At 42.3% G+C, this 22,925-nt stretch overlaps 1 protein-coding gene across 3 annotated transcripts; it reads right to left on the reverse strand.

Moving 5' to 3' along the window:
- Positions 1 to 142: 142 nt before the first annotated feature.
- Positions 143 to 22,736, reverse strand: ankrd52a (ankyrin repeat domain 52a). 3 transcript variants are annotated; one of them, XM_035645655.2, is made up of 29 exons: positions 22,559 to 22,736; positions 21,601 to 21,684; positions 21,323 to 21,401; positions 20,719 to 20,789; positions 20,314 to 20,514; positions 20,128 to 20,215; positions 19,799 to 19,941; positions 19,498 to 19,710; positions 18,639 to 18,717; positions 18,410 to 18,524; positions 18,236 to 18,318; positions 17,971 to 18,088; positions 17,785 to 17,853; positions 17,526 to 17,666; positions 17,263 to 17,325; positions 16,975 to 17,086; positions 16,567 to 16,638; positions 15,925 to 16,126; positions 15,704 to 15,788; positions 15,437 to 15,554; positions 14,418 to 14,637; positions 14,235 to 14,322; positions 14,065 to 14,148; positions 13,804 to 13,949; positions 13,590 to 13,672; positions 13,316 to 13,398; positions 12,434 to 12,525; positions 11,623 to 11,895; positions 143 to 746 (listed from the first exon to the last, which is right to left on the reverse strand). In XM_035645655.2, exons 1-28 carry the CDS (start codon positions 22,583 to 22,585, stop codon positions 11,624 to 11,626), a joined length of 3,231 nt encoding a protein of 1,076 aa, XP_035501548.1. In that variant the 5' UTR covers positions 22,586 to 22,736; the 3' UTR covers positions 143 to 746; position 11,623. The 3 variants fall into 3 exon arrangements, with proteins under 3 accessions (XP_035501548.1, XP_035501547.1, XP_035501546.1); XM_035645654.2 differs by having other exon boundaries at positions 145 to 746; positions 15,704 to 15,791; positions 22,559 to 22,735; XM_035645653.2 differs by lacking the exon at positions 143 to 746 and having other exon boundaries at positions 1,007 to 11,895; positions 15,704 to 15,791; positions 22,559 to 22,735.
- Positions 22,737 to 22,925: the final 189 nt, after the last annotated feature.

Genomic DNA, 22,925 nt, shown 5'->3' on the forward strand with positions numbered 1-22,925 from the left:
TGGTCCGTCTAGAGTCTGCGGTGGGAAGCAACTTATCACAATCAGAAATAATCAAAAATCGACTTATTCGTAATTTAATGATAAGATATATTGTACTATAATATATAATTATATAAAATATAATAATATATAATCAAAATACTTATTCAAAGGATTTGTATGAAGTAATCAATTACGGAAAATGCTGAAACATCACCTTTCACGTTTTCACACTGGCCAATATTTCATCCTCAAATTGCTTTTTTGGACAGAATCCAAAACAAAATCATTTTTCTTAATTTGCAACGCTATTAAACACAGAAAAGCAGAAAAATCTCACATTGGAAAATCTCAAACTATTAAACATTTGCCATCGTTGCAGTACAGTACACTACTTACCAAAACTGATGACCATTAATTGTCCATAGATTGAAAAGCAAAAGTTTACATATTTATTTTCTTTAGGAAATGGGCAAAAAACATGTACCTACTCTTTTTTTCTCCCCAAAACACATTCATTTGTAATAGTGATGTCTGCGTTACATCCCTCTATCAGGGCGCTGCTGTTTCTACCCTGAACAGTCCAGATGTTGATCAGAGGGAGGTTCAGCTCCTCAGCAGGACGGATAGTTTACAAAGCAGAGGCGCTCATGAGACTCATTGAAGTTTCTGTTGTTTCATCAGGACGCTGCACATTGACATCCAGAAGTTCTCTTCAGCGAGATTCCTCCATGATGACTGCTCGAGAACCGGCCACAAGCAAGACTCTGGTGTAAAAAGAGAAAAGAAAAAGCTGCTCTAAAAACTGAAAGGAAGATGTTGTTGCTCACTACCATTAAAAAAAATAGATGTAACATGAGAGTAATTCATTCAAAGTTTTCTGACAATCCAAGTTATTCAATTATTTTTTTGCTATGTATTCCAGTGAATTCTACATATTGAATTTCGGACAAAAGCATGAATGAGACGTACCGGTTGTGACCCAAAACATGAATTAATTGGCAAAGTAACTCCAGACACAGGAAAATATTTAGCAATAGCACTTTATTGAACACAAACAACCCTAAGCCACAATACTGAATGACAAGACCAATTGGCTGCAGCAAACATTTTATAAAATAGATTCAGGTTTAATGTCACTAAATTGTTGTTGTTGTTGTTGATTTTTTTTCTCTTTTTTTTCTTTTAACGTCAGAAAGACAGATGCAGGTTTTTCCAAAACAGTGAATGATCTTTTACATATTTAACATTTTTTTTCCTGTAACAAATCATCATTCACATGTTCACACGAAGGAATAACAAGGCAAAGTGCTTTCAGGATTGCATTGTCGGAAAAAAAAATGAATCAAAAAAAATGTATAAACCAAAACAGAAGAATGAATGGCTTGAGGTTTAGGGTGAGAGAGTGATGGGAGTGGTGGGAGTGATGGGGGCGTGGTCCAGTCCTGGAGAAAGCAAAAGGTGGGCTGAGGATGGAGGATTGAGTGGGTGGGGAGGGGGAGTAAAACCTCAAACCTTTCACTTCGTCCTGTACCCCTCGTCGTCAAACTGAATGTAAAATGTCGGGGGGACAGCAGAGTGGAGACTGTGAAGCAGAATTTGGTTCAGAGTGGACAGATAGATTCAAAGGCATACGGCTCGAGGGGCTCAATCTCCCCCTCGCACACAAGAGTTACAAATCCACCTTTGCCCGTCTTCCTCGTGATGACCCATGGTACCGGTGGTGTCATTACGACTGCAGGGGCGATTTAAATGGCTGAGCCAGAACGAAGCTGTAAACGTTGAAATCGTGTCTAATAGACAGCGAGACGGGGAAGTATGTACGCACAAGATGAAACCAAAGAAATACATGTTTGGAAAAAAGGAAAAAAAAAGGATAAGGAAAAAAAAAAAAGCCAATGCATGGTTATTCATTTTCTAAAAGATGATTCCTCTGATCATTCGCCACTGAATGTTAAAGGGGATAGACTATCATCATAATCTGCATCTTAACATTGTCTGGCTTCACATTCCAGTGGTATTTCGTCGTATAAATGCTTCTCATAAATATTATTTTTTTCTCAACGTCAAATAAGACATATACACACACATACACACACACACAGCACAACCAAGCACACCTTTTTTTTGTTGTTGTTGTTAGTATAACTACCATTGCTTATGATAAATCTGTATTTTCCCGTACTGTGATGCACTTCTTCTTTTAAAAAGTCAGAACAGGTGGAGAGACAAAACAAATACTCAAGCCTGCAAAAACAAGGAGGTAGGAGAAATGCTACGGAAAAAAAAAACAGCAAGTGATGCCAACATGATCGTTCACTTAAATAATCATGGAGATACAACCAAGCGTCGGCCGGCTCGACTTCCAGGAACCATGCTACTGCCGACAGCTGCTACTCCCCGGTCAACGTTTTCAGGAGCAGAGTGTGACGACTTACATTTTAAAGATTTTCCCACTTTTGCACACACTGTAAATTATTGGTTTTTAACCATCAAATATTGTGATGGCACCTCAAATTTGTACCTGCAGCTTTGTCCTGATGGCGCCTGATGTTGACCTGGGTAGCAGCTGTTCACCAACTGAAGAAATCTTAGAGAGGCCCCACTCGGCCTTAAAAAAAAACAAAAACACCAAAAAGTAATTGTGTCTTTACCCTATTTTTCCAGAGTGGTCTTGGTTTTTAAAACTAATTTCAACAGAGTAACTCCCTTGGTCCTGTCGTCATCACTGGTCTCGAGACCACGCTGCTGGTGATGGCATTGACTCCTTTTCGACACAGTAGAGTAGTATATTTGCAGATTTGTAAATGAGGTAATCAGCGTTAGGCTAAATAGGGAACCCTGTCATTGACACACACACACACACACACACGCCCACTTCATTCACCAGCAAAGCAGAAATGGGGGGGGGGGGGGGGGGGGAGATTTCCTCAAATCAGCGGGACAGGGGGACGGTGGGTAATGAAATCAAATTTGGAATGTTGGGTGGACAAACCAACTTTTTCTTATAAAAAAAAAAAGTTTAAATAATTTGTTTTTTTTCAGTCATTTATTTGTGTGTGTGTGTGTGTGTGTGTGTGTGTGTGTGTGTGTGAAGGTGCACTGTGAAACTATTTGATTGTAACTCATCACATGCCCTGATTCAGAGTCCTGCTGCTCATAATGAGGAACTCGCTCTTTTGTGTTTCCCCAGATAAGCCACTCAACGTAAAACAGGCAAGCCATTATCTATCATCTTTTTAAAATTTGTGATGAATTAAGGCTGCACCAGCCGCAAATTGACGCCTGCTGCAAGTCCAGTTGTGAGAGGATTGTTAACAGCTTGTGAGTTGCAATGAAGGGGGGGGGGTAACAACATCTACAGTGAAGCGGACTAAACGTAAAAACATGAAAAGGGACGACCAACGCCTAAAACGTCACAGCACCATGCAAAGAAGTACACATCCTTTCTACAGTAGGCTATTCCTAATAGCACATTCAAAGGGGGGGTGGGGCTCCTAATGGGCGAAATTCTGCGATATGGCTCTGCTTTAGAATAATCAAGCTTTTGACGTGAGACTACTTCCCCGTCATGGGGGGGGGGGGGCTCGCAGAGGGAGGGAGTCGATAAGGTGCTCAGCCAGAAGTTCGCTGCCTTATTTTCAACCTGCACAAATACTTATTGTGTCATTCAGTTCAACAGGTTTCAACTGGAAAAACACCTGAAAAGTGTTGTGAACAATTTTGTTTCCTTTGTGTAAATACATTCCCCCCCTCCCTCCCTCCCTCCCCCCCAAAAATAATCAAATTCCACATTTTCTGCTGGTGAAAACAAACGGCACTTTCAAAAAGGGGAATGTTTCTCTAAAAAACCACAATCACAGGAAACCTCCAGGTAACAACATTTTTTCGGAAAAACCACAGGCTATTAATTCAGTAGATAGAAATCTCACGAGTCTCTTTGCTGTACAAGATTTAGGCTACACGCTTGAAAAGAGAGGGGGGACACACGCAAAGAGGAACCCCTTAATGCTTGAACAATGAAAAACAAATATAAGGCATTTCATTTTTTTTTTTTTTTTCCTTTTACGCGCACACGTCACTGACAGCAGGTCTAAATATTTTTGGGAGGAAAAACGTTTCACTCGAGGAGGAAGAGGATGCATATAACACATCTACACATGCAAATGAACATGTCTACCGGCGGCTAGAAACCATAAAGTTCCAAACTACAATACCGTCAAAAGTCCCATCTATCAGAAGGAGAATAAAAAGAAAAGAAAACAATAATAACCCGCATCTACTCAAATCCTAATCGGGTAACTTGTGCACCAACCGTTCTGAGAGCAGGCAGCTTTTTTTTCTTTTTTTTTTTTAAAAGTTGGATATTGATCACAGTTTTCAGAACGGAAACATCACTCACTCCACCGAGTCGCAAACAAGAGGACCACTTGAAATTCCTACATTTGCTACAGACAAGTGACTTTTGGTGTCAACAGGAAGGGCATATTAAATAATATTTTTTTTTCTTTTACAACCGAGGAAGCAATGGTAAAAAAAACACAAGGTTATTGCACTTTTTTTTTTTTAAATATCTTTTGTCTCATTTCAAAAACGAGGTCAGCTTGAGAAGATGAGTCATGCCTTAATGTCGTAGTCGAGACAACAGAAATGTTACGTCACTCACGTCTATAGTTATGATCACACGGTTATTAACACTGCACGCGGCTAACTACTACTGCAACCCTACTTCGTGGTCAGTCTAACCCTAAGAAAAATTATAATAATAATAATACAAAACAACCTGCCACGATCACTTTGCAACGACAGTCACGACAGTTTGCCTTAAAAACTTGATCTGGAGACGCAGGCGGCGCCGCCGCCGCGTCCGTTTGTGAAGTGACACCAGAGTCGCGGACAACAGTCACGAAAGAAGCTCCCGACTAACGGTCTTTCTACAGTTCAATGTCTACTGGTTTTTTTTACTGACAATCAGTCCTCGTGTTTTCCGGAGTCCCATGTTTTCACCCCTCAACGTCTTTGCCCTAAAAAGATTTTGGTCACTAGGCTCCTTTTTATCTCCTTCGGTGTTGTCGGGACGCCAAACGAAGCCCGGGAGGTGCCTTCTTTGGATTTGTGCTTTCGGTACAACTGATATCCGTCCGTCTTTCTTCTTCAATGTGTGAAACTGCATCGCATAGTAGCGTGTGTGCAATTTATTCCGTCACCCCCCCTAGAAAAAGGGAGCTGACGCTAGAAAAAGCCTCATGAAATCCAGACAAATACAGAAGGAGAGTAACAACTAAGTTTGTTTTTAGTAAAGTCAGATCACATAAGGGGGGTTTGAGATAAGATCATGCTCAAGAGGGCGGATGATTCTATGCACTGGAGTCGCGTATGTTCAGAGGAATATCTTTTTTTCCTTTCTCCCACTATAAGGCTTCTGGAAAGTACAAATGGAAGACCGTACCTTTCGGTAGTAACAAATAAAAGGCACCATGCCACCACTGTGCTCAATATTACACAGGTCCTATTGGTGGGAGGGAGGGAGGGAGGGGGGGAAGAAAAATTCATAACCAAGTGTTCAGGCAGGTGAGAGTGGTCAAACTAGTGTTAGTCATACAGTAAAAAAAAAAATCTTATTGTTTTGACTTATAGAGGTAAAGTTTTTATAGCTACCTTCATTTTTCCTCCCTTTGAATCAGAGCGTGACCCTTCACCCCACACGACCTGCACCGGATAACAGACGCATCCGTTTGGTTGTGACGAGTAGAAAAAAAGAACCCCCCCCCCCCCCAAGGGAATTGTGCACGTTTCTGTTTTTGACATGCATATATTGAAAAGTTACTCACACGCACACTTTAAGAGAGAAATCTACACGACTGGCATCAGGGAAATGCGAGGAGGAGGAAAATCACAGAGGATCAATGTCAGCGGCGTCACACACAAAAAAGAGATCGGTGGTGATGAGGTAAAACTGCAGGTCCAATAAAAAGTACCAGGAGCAGTTGTTGGCTGCGCCGTCGGCAGGTAGGAAAACACGAGAGACGTCTGCCGACACTAATCCGACGCCCCCGCGTAGATACACGTCTCCGATTTTTAGGCTGGTTCAAGCAGAATTACACTAAATCCACGACAAGATGGACGACAAAAGTTAAACTCTTTGTTAGCATAGCTGTACAAGATGTTTTTTTCTTTTCTTCCCGTGTCGATTTCCTTTTATTCCAATCTCAAGATTTTTAATTTTTTTTTGAGGTACACCACTTTTGTCCCCCAAAAGTGTCATTCGGCTCTGGGGAACAAGAGAAAGCCAAACTTTGATTGTTTAACAAGTGAATTCTGAATTCATTTTCTTTCACAGTGGCAAATATGGCGATATCCTAACCTCTCCGGAAAAAAACAATCTCTGCAATGTGGCAACCTCGAGCGATGTGCTACCGCAAAAATTGATTTGTGTGCTTCTGGACACCCGCAGATCTCTGTGGGACCACAATTTAGGCAACAACAACAAAAAAAATCCAACCAAGTAGCATAACTCTACGGGCGATGAGGCTTATGGATCTGCCAGGTATCGTTTTCCATTTTTTCAGCTTTTTAAGGCAAAAGGCTTCAAACAGTGGATCAGAGTTGAATTGAAAATTTGCCGATTTTACTTCAAGTAAGAACCAAGACATCCGTTGAGGCAAATCAATTCTATAATGTATTAACCATGCTTATGTTTTTTTTTTTGGACATCAAAAACTGTTTCTTTTTCTTTCGTTCTTTCTTTTTCCTGGTAACACTCACACACACACACACACACACACACACACACACAGACGTCATAAACCGACTTGCTAAAACAAAACACACAACCAAGGGATTGCTTTGCCAAATACCAAAACTAACTATATTCTCCCAAAAAGAAATGTCCCAATTATAAAATACACTCCTACCAACACCAAATTTTTATAAACCTAATACTTAATTTACTAATATCCCATGCAAATATCTATCGTTTTTTTTCTCCCTCTTTTGATCTAACACAACTGGCGGCGAAAAAAAAAGGACATGCAGCTCCAAAAACACAAAGTTGTAATAATCCTGCTTCCGACTTCTGAATACGTTACGGACCAAGTAAAAATGATTCATGTCTAAAGGCAAATAAAGGTTTTCTATGGCACTAAATGGGTGTATTAGCTTAGGTGCATTTTTTTTGTGTCAAATATAGGCTATTTACGAGTGTGTGTGATCTTATCTACCGCAGACCCTTTTTTTTGTCCCTCTTGGTTTACTGTACTCTAAGGCAGTCTCAATGGAATGGATGATTGTGAATGTCCTCTGTGTTTTTTTACCTCGTAGGCTACACTCCACACAAATGTATGTATAGAGAAAGAAGAGTGGTGAGATTAGACGACAGCAGCAGGCCTATACTCCAACAATATATTTTTTTAAAAAAAAGCCCCCATTCAGACCCTTAATGCAGGAAGACTACTGACACACACACACACACGCTGTATATTATGTAGAGAATAGGTCATGACATGCTACCTGTATAATTACATCTACACAAGACAAATGAAGAGCAACAGTTTAAAGTCGGGAGAAAAAAAGAAAATTGTCCTGCTCTAAACTGACCCTACATTCATTTCAGTCAGAAAAAAATTCATGGCTCAGATTTTTGATGGTCAGACTGTAAACTGCTTTGAAACATATGCATAAATCCATTGCTGCTTTACCGAGAGGTTGTCACTCCCCTCGCCCCCCCCTCCCTCCCTCTCGCCACGTTTTGGCAAAACAGGCCTCAATTGTGACCAAAGATTATAACATCCAACCCGCATTTTAAAAATCTTCCATTGGCATTTATGCTATGATTTGCTGAATTGGCCTAAAATGGATGGCAGTGCAATATTTGTGCTGCACACTTTCTTTCTTTTAATACACACACACGCTCTATTGCTACAATTGGACCTTTCATTGCTTTCCGACTCCAGATATATTGTATATGCTCCATTTGTAATTTAATCGTCAACTATATATATATATATAGATATATCAAAATTGTGATCTAGCTCCATGCACAATCAGTCAGATATCACTGGTACACACAGATTAAAAAAAAAAAAAAAAGAAAATGAAAAAGAAAAAATACTGTGATACGACAAAAAAGGATTCAGGTACAACTTGAATAGTTGCGAGGGACAACGGCTCCGTTTACTGGTCAGATAACGACGTGACAAGAGAGAAGAAGAAAATAATAATAATTATAATAATAACAATAAATCCCTGCCTGAGCAGCACTGACGCGAGGCAGAGGGAGTATGTGGAGGATTTCGAGGAGCCTGCCTGAGGTGTCTGTTGAATCACTGGACTGACTTTGGAAGTGACTTAGGCCAGAGTCTGTATTGTGAACAGTAGGCTGGGTAGTAATGCAACCTCGTCACTTTGTGTCGGGCCGGTTCGCCCCCCAAAAGATAGATATCACACACACAAAGAAGTCAGTGGGCAGTGGACACTGTCCCGAAGTGCTTAGAGACACTTGGCTTTTTTTTCTCTCCTGTTTTAAATATAATGCATTGATAAGAGTGTACAATTTTGTTGCAGCCTTTGCTTGTCTTTTTGCACCCCCCCCCCCACCTTCCTGTATTCAGCAGCAACACACATGCATGTAAACACAAGTACATACATCCTTTGCACACTTAGAACCTGAATGTACTAAAGTGCGCGCTTCACTATCTAATTAAGTGCTGTGGGATTAGGGAAAAAAAGAAGAAAAAAAAGAAAGGGAATTAAATTATGGAACATCCCATTAAAAAAATTAAAAAAATGTAGACATAATCATCCTGCTGAGATCTGATGGAATAGTACAATTTCTGCCTGCGGCTTCAGCACAGATCCTGAGATTACAAAAAGAAGAAGAATAATAATTATGCAGCTATCCCTATTATTAACAATAATATAACCGTGTAAATTAGAAATTGATCGAGGCTGGGATTCACCAATTAATGCATTCCAGTGAAGTTATGGAGTTCAATTGAAATGCCGACTACACTGATTCGAGAAATTAACGCTGTGAAACAACAAAGTAAAAAATAACGTCAAAGACTTTCTCCGGTTTTTTTTCTTTTTTCAAACGACATTGCCTAGTCTAGGTCCTCGTCTCTCATCCAGTCAACTAATGTGTGCAATTGTGCCACCTCATCAACCCAGTGGATTATGAAGTTATCACGCCAATGACAAAGAACAATCTTACTAAGTGTAATCGAACCACCAGCAGATGGTTTGGAGGACAAAACAAATAGCATAGATAGAACATCTGAAAGTCACAAACAGCTCTAGTGGTCCGATACAATCATCTTTAGTATGCTTAGTACCAGAAATGGGGATGAGGAGACGACAAAATTAATACCCATAAAACAATAACAAAGCACATATTTGGATTTCTGCTATTCCTGAAATCTAGACAAGTATTGACCTAAGCAAAGATCCCTCCCCCCGTCTTCCTCTCAGCCCTATTTGCTAACATGAAGGGATATCGACACCCCTGGTCATTTTGATAATAATGCCGTTACATATTAAAGATATGCTGGGCAATGTTTTTTTTTTCTCTCTTCCCACTAGATACTTATGATTCGACCGTGGTTCAATGTTGTTTGCTATCGAATGTGGCAGGAAAGATAATCCAAGTCTCAGGGCTCGTCACACTCCGTCATTAATTGCGATCCAACTGAAATGATGCGTTTTTTATGGAAAGGCATGGGTCAAAAAAAGGCATTTCATGAGATGCCGTAAAGGCAGTCCAGTGCATTCGCGTTGACACTGTGACAGTAAAATGCCCGGCGCACACAGAGCCATTCGTTTAGTCTTTAGTCATTTTTTTCCATGTAATAATAATAATAATAACAAAAAAAAGGAAGAAAAAGGAAAACATCTAAACACATTCCAGGGAAACAAAAGCCCTTGTGACAGTGATTGTCTATTCAATAACGAAAAAAAAAATAAAAATTAAAGGCCAAAAGAAAATATTGCTTGAAAACTGCCCAATATAAATAGCAGACTTACTCGTTTTTAAAAAAGAAATCTTTCAGTTATAATAATTGATCAGAGTTGACCACGAGAAGCTGAGATATACGCTATTAGATGTTTAAGACTAGTTCACCAGCTCCAAGAAATAACTTGTGAAACAACAACGCCGATGGTCGGTTCAACTTCAGAAACACAACAACAACGATGCAACAAAAACAAAACAAAAACCTCATTAGCAAAACAATTGCTCGCTTTTCGATTCATTAGGCCTATTCGAGTTCTGAAATCTCTTCCCAAAAAAATAAAAAACACTGTTAAAGAGATGGGAAATAAATTGAAATGGCTTGTTCATTTATGTGCTCAGATATATGATGCTTTGATGAGGTGTTGTTGGCAGATATTACTAGTAAAGCCTTCATCTAGAAATAAACAAGGCCTCAGTCATTCACTATCCTACAGTAGTTCTCCTGTCCTACGAAGAAAAAAAGCTGAAAAAAACCAACAAAAAAAACATGAGAACATTCGGCCTACGGACCCTGGGTGAAGATGAAGCAGCTGCTAAACGAGTTTGACGAGGTATATCAAGATCTATTGACTTTCTCTATACAGTACAGTTCATCTCAAATAAATAATTTATAGCCATAGTAGTGTTGATCAACTTTGGTCATAACTTATATGCTTAGAAACATTCTAGCTTAAACAAACACTTTTTTCTTTTTTTAGCATCTTTAAAACAAGTGTCGGCATCGAGAAACAAGTCGACGTTGACAACGCTGAACCCGAACGCGGCTCTCCTTTGGAAGGAGACACATGCTAATGTATTTCAGCAGCATTACCAAATTTATCTTATAATGCCAAAAACAATAACAATTCTAGGCCGTACGTTTTAAAAGTACGCTATGGAATCAACATCTATTGCGACCCTTTTCCAAATTTTCGGATTGTACTGTAAGTACACAAGCATTGCACTCTTTAAGCAAAACATTTTTTTAGATTTTCCCTTGTGTGGTTCCTTCATAAAAATCTACGCTAACGGACAATTAAAAACAAAAGAGAAGAAGGAAAAATAATCATAATTATAATAAATCACCAAAAAAACAAAAACAAAGAAACTCTTTGATCATTCTTTTGGGAAGGCTGTACGTTCCTCTACAAGGTCACCAAAACTGATTCAACATGATATGATTTTTTTGTTTTTTCATACTGAATGATATGCAGATTAAAAAGACAAAGTGGAGGATACAGAGATTTCCATGCTCTTAAAGACGGTGGGTTATATAATTATGTCACCATGGTTTTTAAAGGGTTAAATGATTTAGAGATTGGCCAGATTGCTCGTGTTTGTTTTTTCGGACACCACGCTTTTTCATCCGAGTGACCTTGTAGAGCAAGTTGCCTCTACGTGTTAAGCTCTACGAGGAGATGGAGGAATGGGATCTAATTGCATATTAGGTTTGACTGCACCTCAAGAGAAGACCAAACACTCACGCACGCACACACACTGACTCACAAACACACTCACACACAGAGAGAACAGACATGTGGGTGGGTGCTCTCCTGGTCCTCTGGGCCATGTTAAAGGGAGTCGCCCCCTGGTGGTGATGATGGTGCTAGCAGCTGACTGAGGGGTAGGGGGGGTAGGGTGGGTTTGCGCGTCACCTCACTCAGACAGACACCCGTCCAGGCCGACTGGCGCGCCGTGGCGGTCTTTGACGAAGCCGTTGTGGAGGCCGTTGCTGGGCAGGGGGGCGCAGGCGGCGGTGATGCCGCAGTGCTTCAGCAAGTTGAGACCCGGGGACGGGGAGACGGCGGGAGAGGAGCAGGAGCAGGAGGAAGGGTCCCGCTGGGGGAAAGGCTTCATGGTAGAGAGGATCAGAGCCAGGCAGTCAGCCACGTCCTTGTTGGGAGCACAGGCCAAAGCTGGGGTGTGGCCTGAGTGACAACAACCACATACTGCTTAAAATGGTGTAAAGCACATTTAACTTTTTAACGAATCCACAGAGAATTATTCTGCCGTTTCCAGGCGCAAATGCTGTTCCAGGTAAGAACTGCAACGAGAGCAACAGATAATTTCCAGCCGGGCACTTTGCAGCCCGTGCATACACGTGATAATAAACTGCCAAAGTTATGTAAACTTGTAATTTAGTGCAACAGTGCTGCAATAAATCCTGCTTTCACGAAGGTTGTTTTATTAAGATTAACTTAGATTTGTTAATTCAGCTGTGTGATCACTTTGGAGGCTGCAGACTGTGGAGCCGTTGGAGCGGAACTATATTTCACTGAGTTTTCCTTCCTCCATTGATATAAATGTGGTGGACAAATTAATAAAAAAACCTGGATACTAGGGCGTATTCACGTAGACATGTCAGTGTTTTGCGTTATTCTCCATTTCCACGTCAAAAACGTATATCGGTTCCAAATATCAGGAATCAATATGGATGGATCAACATTTTATCTAGGAGTGCCTCACCTTCCTCATCCACAGCCAGCACAGTGGCTCCTCTACTCAGCAGTGCCTGCACCACCGTCGCCAGGCCGTTACGTGCTGCAAGATGGAGGGGCCTGCAGGAGAGCAGGTGGGAAGGTGTGAGAGATGGAAAACTGATCCACACCTTATTTACAACTGGGGACAAGTACCACTGTAGTGCAAACAAATAAAAGAATGCAAAAATGCAAGAGCCCGATCGATTATGGATTCTCGGGGGCCAATACAAAAATATTGATATTAAGGAGTACAAGATACGATACATCGGCCGAGATATATATATATATATATATTAAAAAAAATATATATATATATATATATATAAAAATATATATTATATATATATATATATATATATAAAATATATATATATATTTATATATATATATATATATTTTTAAATCTGTCAATGATTGCTAAGATGTGGTTATCAAACGACAACGACAGGATTGATATTTTAGTTTAACCATAAACTTTATCATAAATAACTATAAATACAGGGAAAACACAAATTCAACCAAATGTATAGAACTGGAATTAAGGAAATAAACCATATATTTTACGTAAAATGTTAAACATAATGCCCCCCCCCCCCCCCGCATTGTTTATTCTGTACAATAAATTATTTAATAAAGGTAAACATAAGCGCTGATACCAATATGACAATATAATCGGACAACCAATATATCGTCGGACTCTACACAATACCTCAATTATTACTTATACAAAGAAACAAAAACACAAGGACAAACATTCCCTGTATTTCAATGGGCCTAAACTTTGTCAAAAATATCAGACAAAAAAAAAAAAAAAAATAACGGAAAAAGAAAGCGATATTGACTTGGCCAGAAATGTTACGGTTCTCACATTTGCAGAGCACTGTTGGTGGCGTTTATGAGTGTCGGACTGTGGATCTCTCCCAGAATCAGCAGGGCACACATCTCATGAGCCTGAGGGACAAAACAAGACCAGAGTGAGGAGAAACAAAAAATACACAAGCTCTTCTGTCTGGGGGAGTTTCTTGGCATTGATGAAAAGTGAACCTCATCACGCTTCTTTGGCTCATTTTAAGGAAACTGTACTTGCATAAGGACTCCTATTTTTAAGAATTTTTTAGTTTTATAATAATTGCTGTGCGTACCTTGCTGCAGGCCAAGTGCAGGGCAGTGTTCCTGTTGTCATCAAGCAGTGTCAGGTCGGCCTTGGCCCGGTGAAGGAGGATGGCTGGACGACACCAAGACACAAGACATTTAGTTCCTGTGACTACACTTGTCCTGATAAAGCAATTTTTGTCAGATGGGATGCACGATACACGTGTGTGATATACAGCTTTGTATAATAGGTTTGACCCTTACCCACAGTGCCGCTGTGGCCCTTGTCAGCAGCCACCATCAGTGCAGAGCGTCCACTTGTGTCAACCGCGTTGATCTCTGCGCCGTGGCGAAGCACCAACTGAAGTCCTGCGACATCCTCTGCAAACGCAGCAGCGTGCAGCGGGGTCCTACGGGCACATACAGAAACAGTCCCCACTGTGTGAATGCTGTACCTCTAGTGTCTCCCAAAATCTTTAGGGTGTTGATGTTGATTTATTTCTTCTTTTTGTTTTGCAGTCTCACCTTCCTTTGGCATCTCTGGTGTTAATCATCTGGACCCCGGCACATTCCAGAAGTCTCTCTGCAGCGCCGCTGTGGCCATTCATCCTACAAGCAACAGACGGCCGAGTTAACAAAATGTCGATTTCCATCTAAACCCCGACGCACAAGATGGTCATCGAGTGAATACTCACAGAGCACAGTGCAGGGGGGTGAAAGGGTTTCCCTCTTCGTGGATAAATGTTTTAAATTCAAGTAAAACCTCCAAACAGTCTTCATGCCCTGAGAACAAAACACACTCAGCATTACACAAACACAACAGATGTTACAGGGATTAACTGCAATTTACGGTTTAGCCACTTTTAAGTTGATCAAACCTTTGTAAGCAGCCCAGTGTAACGGGGTGTATTGTTTGTTGTCCAGCAGTTTATCTTGCGGGTCAGTTGCCATGGCGCCCTGCACCAGACTGGCCAGGATCTCCGTGTGGCCTCTGGATGCGGCGTAGTGCAGCGGTGTCCGACCCTGGGTGTCCTTACACAGTGCAGAGGCTTTGTGCTCCAGCAGCGCCGTCACACAGTCGTCGTGCCCCAACACCGCCTGGACAAAGAGCAGCAGTGTGATGAAGAAAAAAAACTGACTTAACTGTGACAATAACTTCCTTTATTTAGAAATAATCTCAATATTTCTTTGTTATGCATTATAATTCTAGCTTGGGACTGAGATGAATTCTGGGAGCTCATTTTAAATTTGCTTTACCAGATTGACGGTCTGGATCTCCTCCATTGGGAAGTTTCCCTCAGGCAAAATATTTGCCGCTCCAATAACAACCAATTAGCTGACAATGGACGGGGTTTATACCACAACGCGGACGGAATCGACTTTTGTAAACAACCAAGATGGCTGCCACTGATGAGCGAGCATTTGACTTAAAGTACCCGATATTTTCAAATTAAAAAAATTCCAAAACACTGGTTCACAGACATTGTGGAATCATCATCACAGTTTCACGTCACTAAACAGACGTCACATGATTCGTCTGAGTCTTTTGGTAACGCCTGTTGGAAAATCAGAAATGAACCGAGAGGTCCCAGACTAATACGTAATTTGATTATTAGTCTGACTACGCCAGGCTATTACAAATAGTGATGAATCACAACAATATCAAATAGACATAAGTTACTTTCCTGGACAAGAACTGAGCCTATTACTCGATTAAAGACGTTATTCAAAGAATATTTTATTTGTGTTGACCTGTAATCTAAGATGAGTCTATATTTCGCCATCATTTCTCATTTACCGTTTTATGACAGGGTGACATGACAACTTATTTTAGGCTGTGTTCGTACACAAATGAAAGTGAAATACATTAGCCGCACGCAGCGGCTTGCAGACTTACCCCTCTGTGCAAAGCTGTGCTGCCCCTCTTGTCCATGGCATCTGGCAAGGCACCCTTCTCCAACAGGAAGTGGACACAATCAGTGTGACCTCCCTGAACGGCGAGCATCAGCGAGGTCCTAAAAGAGAGACAGAAACAATAATTAAGGAGTGTATTTTCACTGTCGGCCCCATTGGTCAAATTAACTTTTGGGGAATCAGTTTCTCAAAGCGGAGTGAACAAACCAAAGCAACAACACATCAGGACACAAAGGAAAAAAGGACTCACTGGCCAAATTTGTCTGCGACGTTGGTGAGATCCCCGTCCTCCCCATAATCAATCATCATGCGCAGGCAGTCTGAGTGACCATTGGCAGCTGGTGCGAAACAAAGAACTTAAAAAATATGCATGTATAGATTTTACACGAAAACCAACTCTGCTCGGGGAAAGAGAGCAATCAAGAGACAGTGGGCAACAACTCGAACATGTTCCAGCAGAAAGCAATTTACCTGCAACGTGAATTGGAGTCCACATGAGACGGTTGTCGTTGAGGAGACAGGAGGCTCCCTGAGCCAGCAGCACCTCCACGCAGCGGGCGTAGCCTTTCTGGGCGGCCAAGTAGAGCACAGAGCGGCCCGCGGCGTCCTGCATGTCCACGTACGCCGCGGTCTCAGTCAGCACACGCAGCGCCTGCCAGTGACCTTTATCAGCCTGAGGGGGGCACAGGAAGTCAAGTCACAACTTTGCATCAGTCAAGATTAAGAAGCCGATTGCAGTCGGTCTCGACCCAAAGGGTTACAGAGCTTTCACGCCATACCTTGTTTGATCCAAACCAATGGACCGAAATTTGGTCGGGATCGAAATGAACCAAGCTTTGGTCTGTTAGCAGTGTCAAAACATTTTTTTGGATGGTTCAGACTCTCTGACTAATAACAGGAAGTTGAGCTTTCCGACAAAACAATAAAAAGTCAACTTGAAAAAAATGCCAACATTTTTGTCTTATTTTCTGAGTGGATATGAGAGAGAGGAGAAGGCTTCCCGCCAAATTGACAACACACCGACATCAGACGCACGCTCGTCTACAAACCAATCAAAGACAAGTACAGGGACGAGCATTGGTTCAAACTTTTCTTTAAACGTGAAAAACTCACAGCAAGATGCAGCGGACTGACTGGAATGCTGCTCTCTATGTCTCCTAGTGCATTAAAGGACATCTCCAGGAGCTAAAAAAGAAAAGAAAAAAACAACAACATATAAACTGGATGTAATTCAATTGAATGGAAAGAAAAGAGGATACGTTTTCAATGATTATGTAAATATATGTTCATAAATATTACTCGTCAATGAAGTCAGTACATCAAAAGTTCACTAGTCAATCTGTCACTATTATTTGGTCTATAAGTTAAAAGGAAGTGGCGAGTGAGGTCATCTTAAAACCCAGGGTTATGGCAACAAATATATAGGACATAATATGAAACAATAATCTTTCTAGATACTAAAAAACAAATTATTGACTTTAGAAACATCAGTGTCAGAGTTATGTTGTGAAGTGAACACACCAGCTCCAGGTTCTGCTTGTTGCCGTGGTAAGCTGCATAGTGAACAGCACTGTAACCCTTTGAGTTGACCATCGATGGATCAGCACCATTGTCCAAAAGATGCTCCAAGCAGCTATTGAGAAAGAAAAGAATAGATAGACACAAAATGTAGAGGGGAGATTAATACAAGCATATTTCAGACAGAAATGTTTTACAAAAAGAAACGGTCAATGTATTAAATTTTAAGCCTTAGTTACATTTCTTTATGGGCAGATGCAGGGGAGAGAAGACGGGAATAAATTAACTCACAAGTACGATTCCTTTGCCTCGTCCTCATCGTTCTGATGGTTCCCAGAAAAATGACGATCAACTCTGGTAAGAAACAAGAAATTCATTGATTCAATAAACTTTCTTTAGGTCAGAAGTGAATCGGATTTGATTTACTAATGCCCTTTGATAATTTCTTGAAATCCAGTAGCCTGTTCCGTTGATTTTTGCCAGACTTGAAAAAAAATCGTTGGCTTGTGCCACTTCTCCAGTTTCAGAAATAGAAAAATAACTGTTTTTCCAACCTGCTGAAGGCTTGGGACGCGGCAGAGTAGTGCAGGGGAGTACAGCCCGTCTGGTCGGGCTCGTTGACCTCAGCGCCAGCGCTCACCAGGGTCACAGTGCACTGGTACCTCCCATTAGCAGCTGCATAGTGCAACGGTGTCCTGCAGGGAGGAGACAAGGGGACAGAATACAGCCACTCAGGAGACTTGTTTGTGTTACATTGCCAGAGAAAGCAGCATCAGGAAATTATAGCAAAAAATCTCAAATTAAAATACTCACCTTCCCATTATGTCCCTCTTGTTTAAGTCGGTACCGCTACTTAAGAGCAAGTTCAGACATTCAACATTTCTGCGGAGACGGAAAAGGGGAAATAATGTTGGAGCTACAGACGAAACCTGTGACGACTTAACGTTTTTAGGTCACGTTAATGTTCCAAAGTGCCGAAGTAGATTGTGCGCGTCTTACCCTCCGGAGGCAGCAGCGTGTAGACAGGTCCTCCCAAAGTTGTCAGGGGTGTTTATGTCAAACCCGGCCGATAGCACGTGCTCCTTACTCATAGATGAAACGATACTATACAGCTGACCTGTGGGGTACACAGGGAAACAGCTGGTTGGTAACCTCAAATGTCAAAAGTACAGAGGATGAAATAATCAGAGCACGCGGACGCGGACGCGGACACACACACACACACACACACACACACACACACACACACAGTCGTGGCACAAACCTGAGGAGAGTAACTTGCGACAACAGTCTGAAAACCCGTACAGCACAGCTAAGTGCAAGGGGAACATTCCATGGATCCCACGTCTGGAGAAACAAAACAGTCAATATTTTCTTTTTTAAATGTGACCCTGCTTTAACAACAGTTTTAATGTACGAGGAGGGTTTGTCTCAATACCTGGCCGTGTCTGCTCCATTGGTCATTAGAGTGCTGATCAGCAGTTCATGGCCATACTTAGCAGCAACGTGGAGGGGAGTATTGCCATACTTATCCACGCAATCGATTTCCCCACCTGGCAGAAAAAAAGGCAAGGGAAGAGGGAGTGAGTCAAAGACGCATGAGGAGGAGCGAGGGAGAGAGAGAGAAGTCTGCAGCAACACTATTCTCAGTCACGTGATGCCGTTACCGTTTTGGATGAGGATCTGAGAGCGTGTGAAGCGTCCGTGAATGGCTGCCATGTGCAGAGGGCTCTTCCCTTCTTTGCTCTGTAAAAAAATAATACAAAATCATTTTAAATATAGTACAGAAATTCGATATACTTTCCTGGTAAGTAGGACTTTTTGACAGACTCCAGAATACTGATGCACATGAGAATGAGGCCAGTTTGGCAGCACAGCATTTTACAATTAAGACTGAAGAGTGAGAAAAGTGGATATAATGCACATCACATGAATTTTTGTGCAGTGCAATCTGTAGCCATTTCCTCTCTTACTGTCTTTAGCTGGAAAACTCCAATCAACATACATGTAAAGAAACAGGTCCCACTTTACCACTATATTAATTACTAGAAGAAAACTGCAAATTGACATTGTTTGAATTTCTCCCTGACAGATAGTTAAGACAACACATTTGTAATAATCAATTTTATATAAATTCTTGAATGCATTATGAGGCTTTCCATCTCATCCCTTTTCCACACATATAAACGCATGTATGATTAATTTTCCAACCTTGCATATTTATACAAAACATGTACCATTTTTTCTCCAGTCAAACCCCCCAAATGTTGATTGAATTATTTAATTGATTTAATTGAATCACATTGGACACTTTTCTTTAAATTTTCACTTTAAAATGTGGTGTAAAAACTGATCTATGTTTACATGATCTTCACCTTTGACAAACAAAAACATGCATTGCACTCATATCTACACTTTTAAGTCAACTGAAAATATAATTAACACTAATAAAACAAAAAAGACATGAATAAATTCATTGGCAAGCAGAGTGAATTGTTCAGCCAATTTGTCATTGGTCAATCTTACCTGCTGGTTGACATCTGCCCCATTGTTGACCAGCAACTCCAGACAGAGGGCACCGTTGGTGGACACGGCGGCCAGGTGCAGAGGGGTGTAGCCGCACCGGTTGGGCTGGTTCACATTGGCTCCGTGGTTCACCAGCTCCGTAGCGACCGCCTCCTGTCCCATGTAGCAGGCCACGTGAAGCGCAGTGTTTCCAAAGCCATTGGGTTCATCAATCTGTCGGCAAAAACCACAAATGAGACACAATTGGCTAAAGATTCTGACATTTAATTTAAAAAAAGAAAGAAAATGTAACGTCACTCACCTCCACCCCTATCCTCAGTAGGTACTTTACAATTTCGATGTGACCACTTGCAGCAGCGGCGTGCAGAGGCGTGTAGCCCTGCTTGTCCTTGCAGCTCTTGTCTGCGCTGCGGGACAGCAGCAACTTCACAACATCCACATGCCCTGCAGGAAACAAACAGAACAAACAACAACACGTCAGTGTTTACAGTTGTGACCTCAGGACTTGGCCACAATGTTGCTTTGGAGTAAAACTGGCCACGAACAATAGGAGCTTCTTCTTTTTTTACGCCTATTTAACAATGACATCGAGTGGCGTGTGGCGCTGCTGAGAAAATCAACCTTGTTTACCCAAGTAAGCAGCACAATGGATAGGCTGCCTCTCCTTCTTATCGATGGCACTCAGGTTGGCCCCTTTGTTCAGCAACAGCTTTACCATCTGTAAGAAGTAAACAAAAAAAGTTTAATGTACAACTTTCAAGTTCATATTACATATGCAAATTCTCAAAAAATGAAAGCAAATAACTCAAATCTCACCTCTTGGAACCCACTCTGAGCTGCGTGGTGCAGAGCAGTTCTACCCGTGCGATCCGCCATGTTCAGGTTGCTCAGCTGGGTGACCAGGGCCTCTGCGCAGCGCGTGGAGCGGTTGGCAGCGGCCACGTGCAGTGGCGTCTGCCAGAACTTGTCCCGTGCATTTGCCTCCGCTCCGCGCCTCAGCAGCAGACCCACTGCCCTCTGGGGAGAAGGAAGAAATTACAAGGGAGCCTTTACAGCATACATCATATCTCTGCGGTTTTGCTGCCGCGTCTCCTCCTCCAGTCGTGTGGGAATATTTTTGGGCGCACAGATCCAAATGAGCTCTGTAATCACTGTGGGTGAGTGTAGAGTAACAGAGTCAAAGAGGACGATGGCAAAAGAGGATGTGAGATTATGGCTTACTTCGTTCCTGGAAGCAGCTGCCCTGTGCAGTGGGGTCAACCACACGTGGTCTTTAGCATTAACACTGGCACCTGGCGGATAGGAAAATAAAGAAAAACATTTAAAAGGGGTCGCGTGGATGTTGCAGCTGAAGAGGAAATACCGCTGCACAGTCAGTGAGTTTACATGCAGTTTAAAAACCAGATTATATTCCAGTTAATGCAATACCCCGGAGTTGTAGTACCCCGTTTTACAGACTTAGATAGTAACCGGGGGAATCTGTGCATGTCTACACCTTAACCGGTGGAAAGCTCGGGTTTCGCGTCTGTAAGTTATAACTGCCCCTCCCCCACTCGCAGGAAACAACGGCGCCAAAAACAACAGCAACAACACGAAGCTTAACCTTTAAACCCGAGGACTTGGCCACAGCAGGTAGCGCTACTGAGCCGCAGAGAATGAACGAAATGTTACAGGGCTGAAAAATCATCCGTGATCTCCTCCCGCTTTCCACGTTTTTCCACCATTTTGAAAAAAGTCAACCGACGTGTGTGTGTAACCATAATCAGGTTGATAACACGCAGCCAGACATCAATCACACACACGCACACACACGGAGCTCACTTACCTGATTCAATGAGGAGGTCCATCACATGGACGTCCCCCACACAGGCAGCAGCATGAAGTGGCGTACGCCGCTCTTGGTCCTGTGGGATAAGAAAGAAAAATAAAAAAGTCAACAGGAGGAAAGAAAAAGACAAAAAAAGACATAATGCTCATGTTTGAAATGAGAGTGTGTGTATGTGTGTGTGTGTGTGTGTGGTGTGTGGGGGGGGGGGGGGGGGGGGGGGGGGGTCGAGTCCACCATGTTTTTATCATGTAACCTCAATGTTCTTGAACACGTACCAGTGCATTGACATCCTCCTTTTTGTGCAATAATTGTTGAAGTTCTTCGGCATTACGGTTGAAGATGGCCTGGACCAGAGGAGGCTGCAATGCAAGAGGGGGAGAAAGAAAAACAAACAAACACCGGTTTTACATCCACTGCACAATAACGATGCATAAAAAATATGAACGTTGCTCATCCCAAAAGGCGACGACCAATCACCCCCCCCCCCCCCCAAGAGATTACATCCTCGCTTCAGTCGCTAACTATTCGGTGAATGTGTTACTATAACACCGTGGTGTTGAATGTGGCATTTAATGCGATCAATGTAAGTAGCATAATTGAGATTCTTGCTTCCTTCCAGTAAATACTCGCAGCCAAGACTGAGGCCTACAGCCCCCCCTCCCTCTCTCTCTCTCTCTCTCTCCCTCTCCCTCTCTCTCTCTCTCTCTCTCTCTCTCTTTCTACTTACGTCAGCTAGCCGAACGGGCTTTAAGCTAGCAGCACTAGCTAAGCGCTAGCTGCACCAGCTAAGCGATAGCTGCACCAGCTAAGCGCTAGCTAAGCGTTAGCTGCATTAGCTAAGCGTTAGCTGCATTAGCTAAGCGTTAGCTGCATTAGCTAAGCGCTAGCTGCATTAGCTAAGCGCTAGCTGCATTAGCTAAGCGCTAGCTGCACCAGCTAAGCGCTAGCTGCACTAAGCTAGCTGGCCCCGACCCAGCGCACGACCTCCTGCACAAGAGCGGCAACAATGTACGCGTTCACGCAGGGAATTATAACTTTATGACACCAGCATCCGCTTAAATTAACACCGACCATCATTTAGCCAAATGCGAAAACAAGTCGTTCGCCGGGTAAAGACGTAGTATGCTGCGCACAAGCGCAGTTGGTATCCGCGCCCAGCAAATAGACTGCGCCACAGCGCGAACACGGCAGCGCCGATCTTCTTTCTTTCTTTCTTTCTTTCTTTTTTTTTACCTGGTCTGCAATGTTGAGTACTCCCATCTCCCAAACTCAGCCAGGACGGAGCTCCTTCATGAGGATCGAACTTCCCCGAGGTATAGTGCGGCGCGCTACTGTCCAACCCGCTCAGACGACACCCATCGCTGGTTTTGCAAAACAGAAAAATGCGGGGCTCGGTTCTTCTGTCACTGTTGTTGTCTGTAGCAGCCCGTGTCTGGTCTGACGATACTGGCTACGACCGTGCTGCTGGTCCGCCTACAGGCGTGGCGGTCTGCGCTCGGCTGTCCCCCGCGGGAAGTGGCGCCGCCGTGTGGCGGGGAACGGTAAATGCACCCATATTAATGATGATGATAAAGATGATAATGATGATGATGATGATGAT

This window comes from Scophthalmus maximus, chromosome 3 (genome assembly GCF_022379125.1).
Source record: "Scophthalmus maximus strain ysfricsl-2021 chromosome 3, ASM2237912v1, whole genome shotgun sequence".
Taxonomy (NCBI): Eukaryota; Metazoa; Chordata; class Actinopteri; order Pleuronectiformes; family Scophthalmidae; genus Scophthalmus; species Scophthalmus maximus.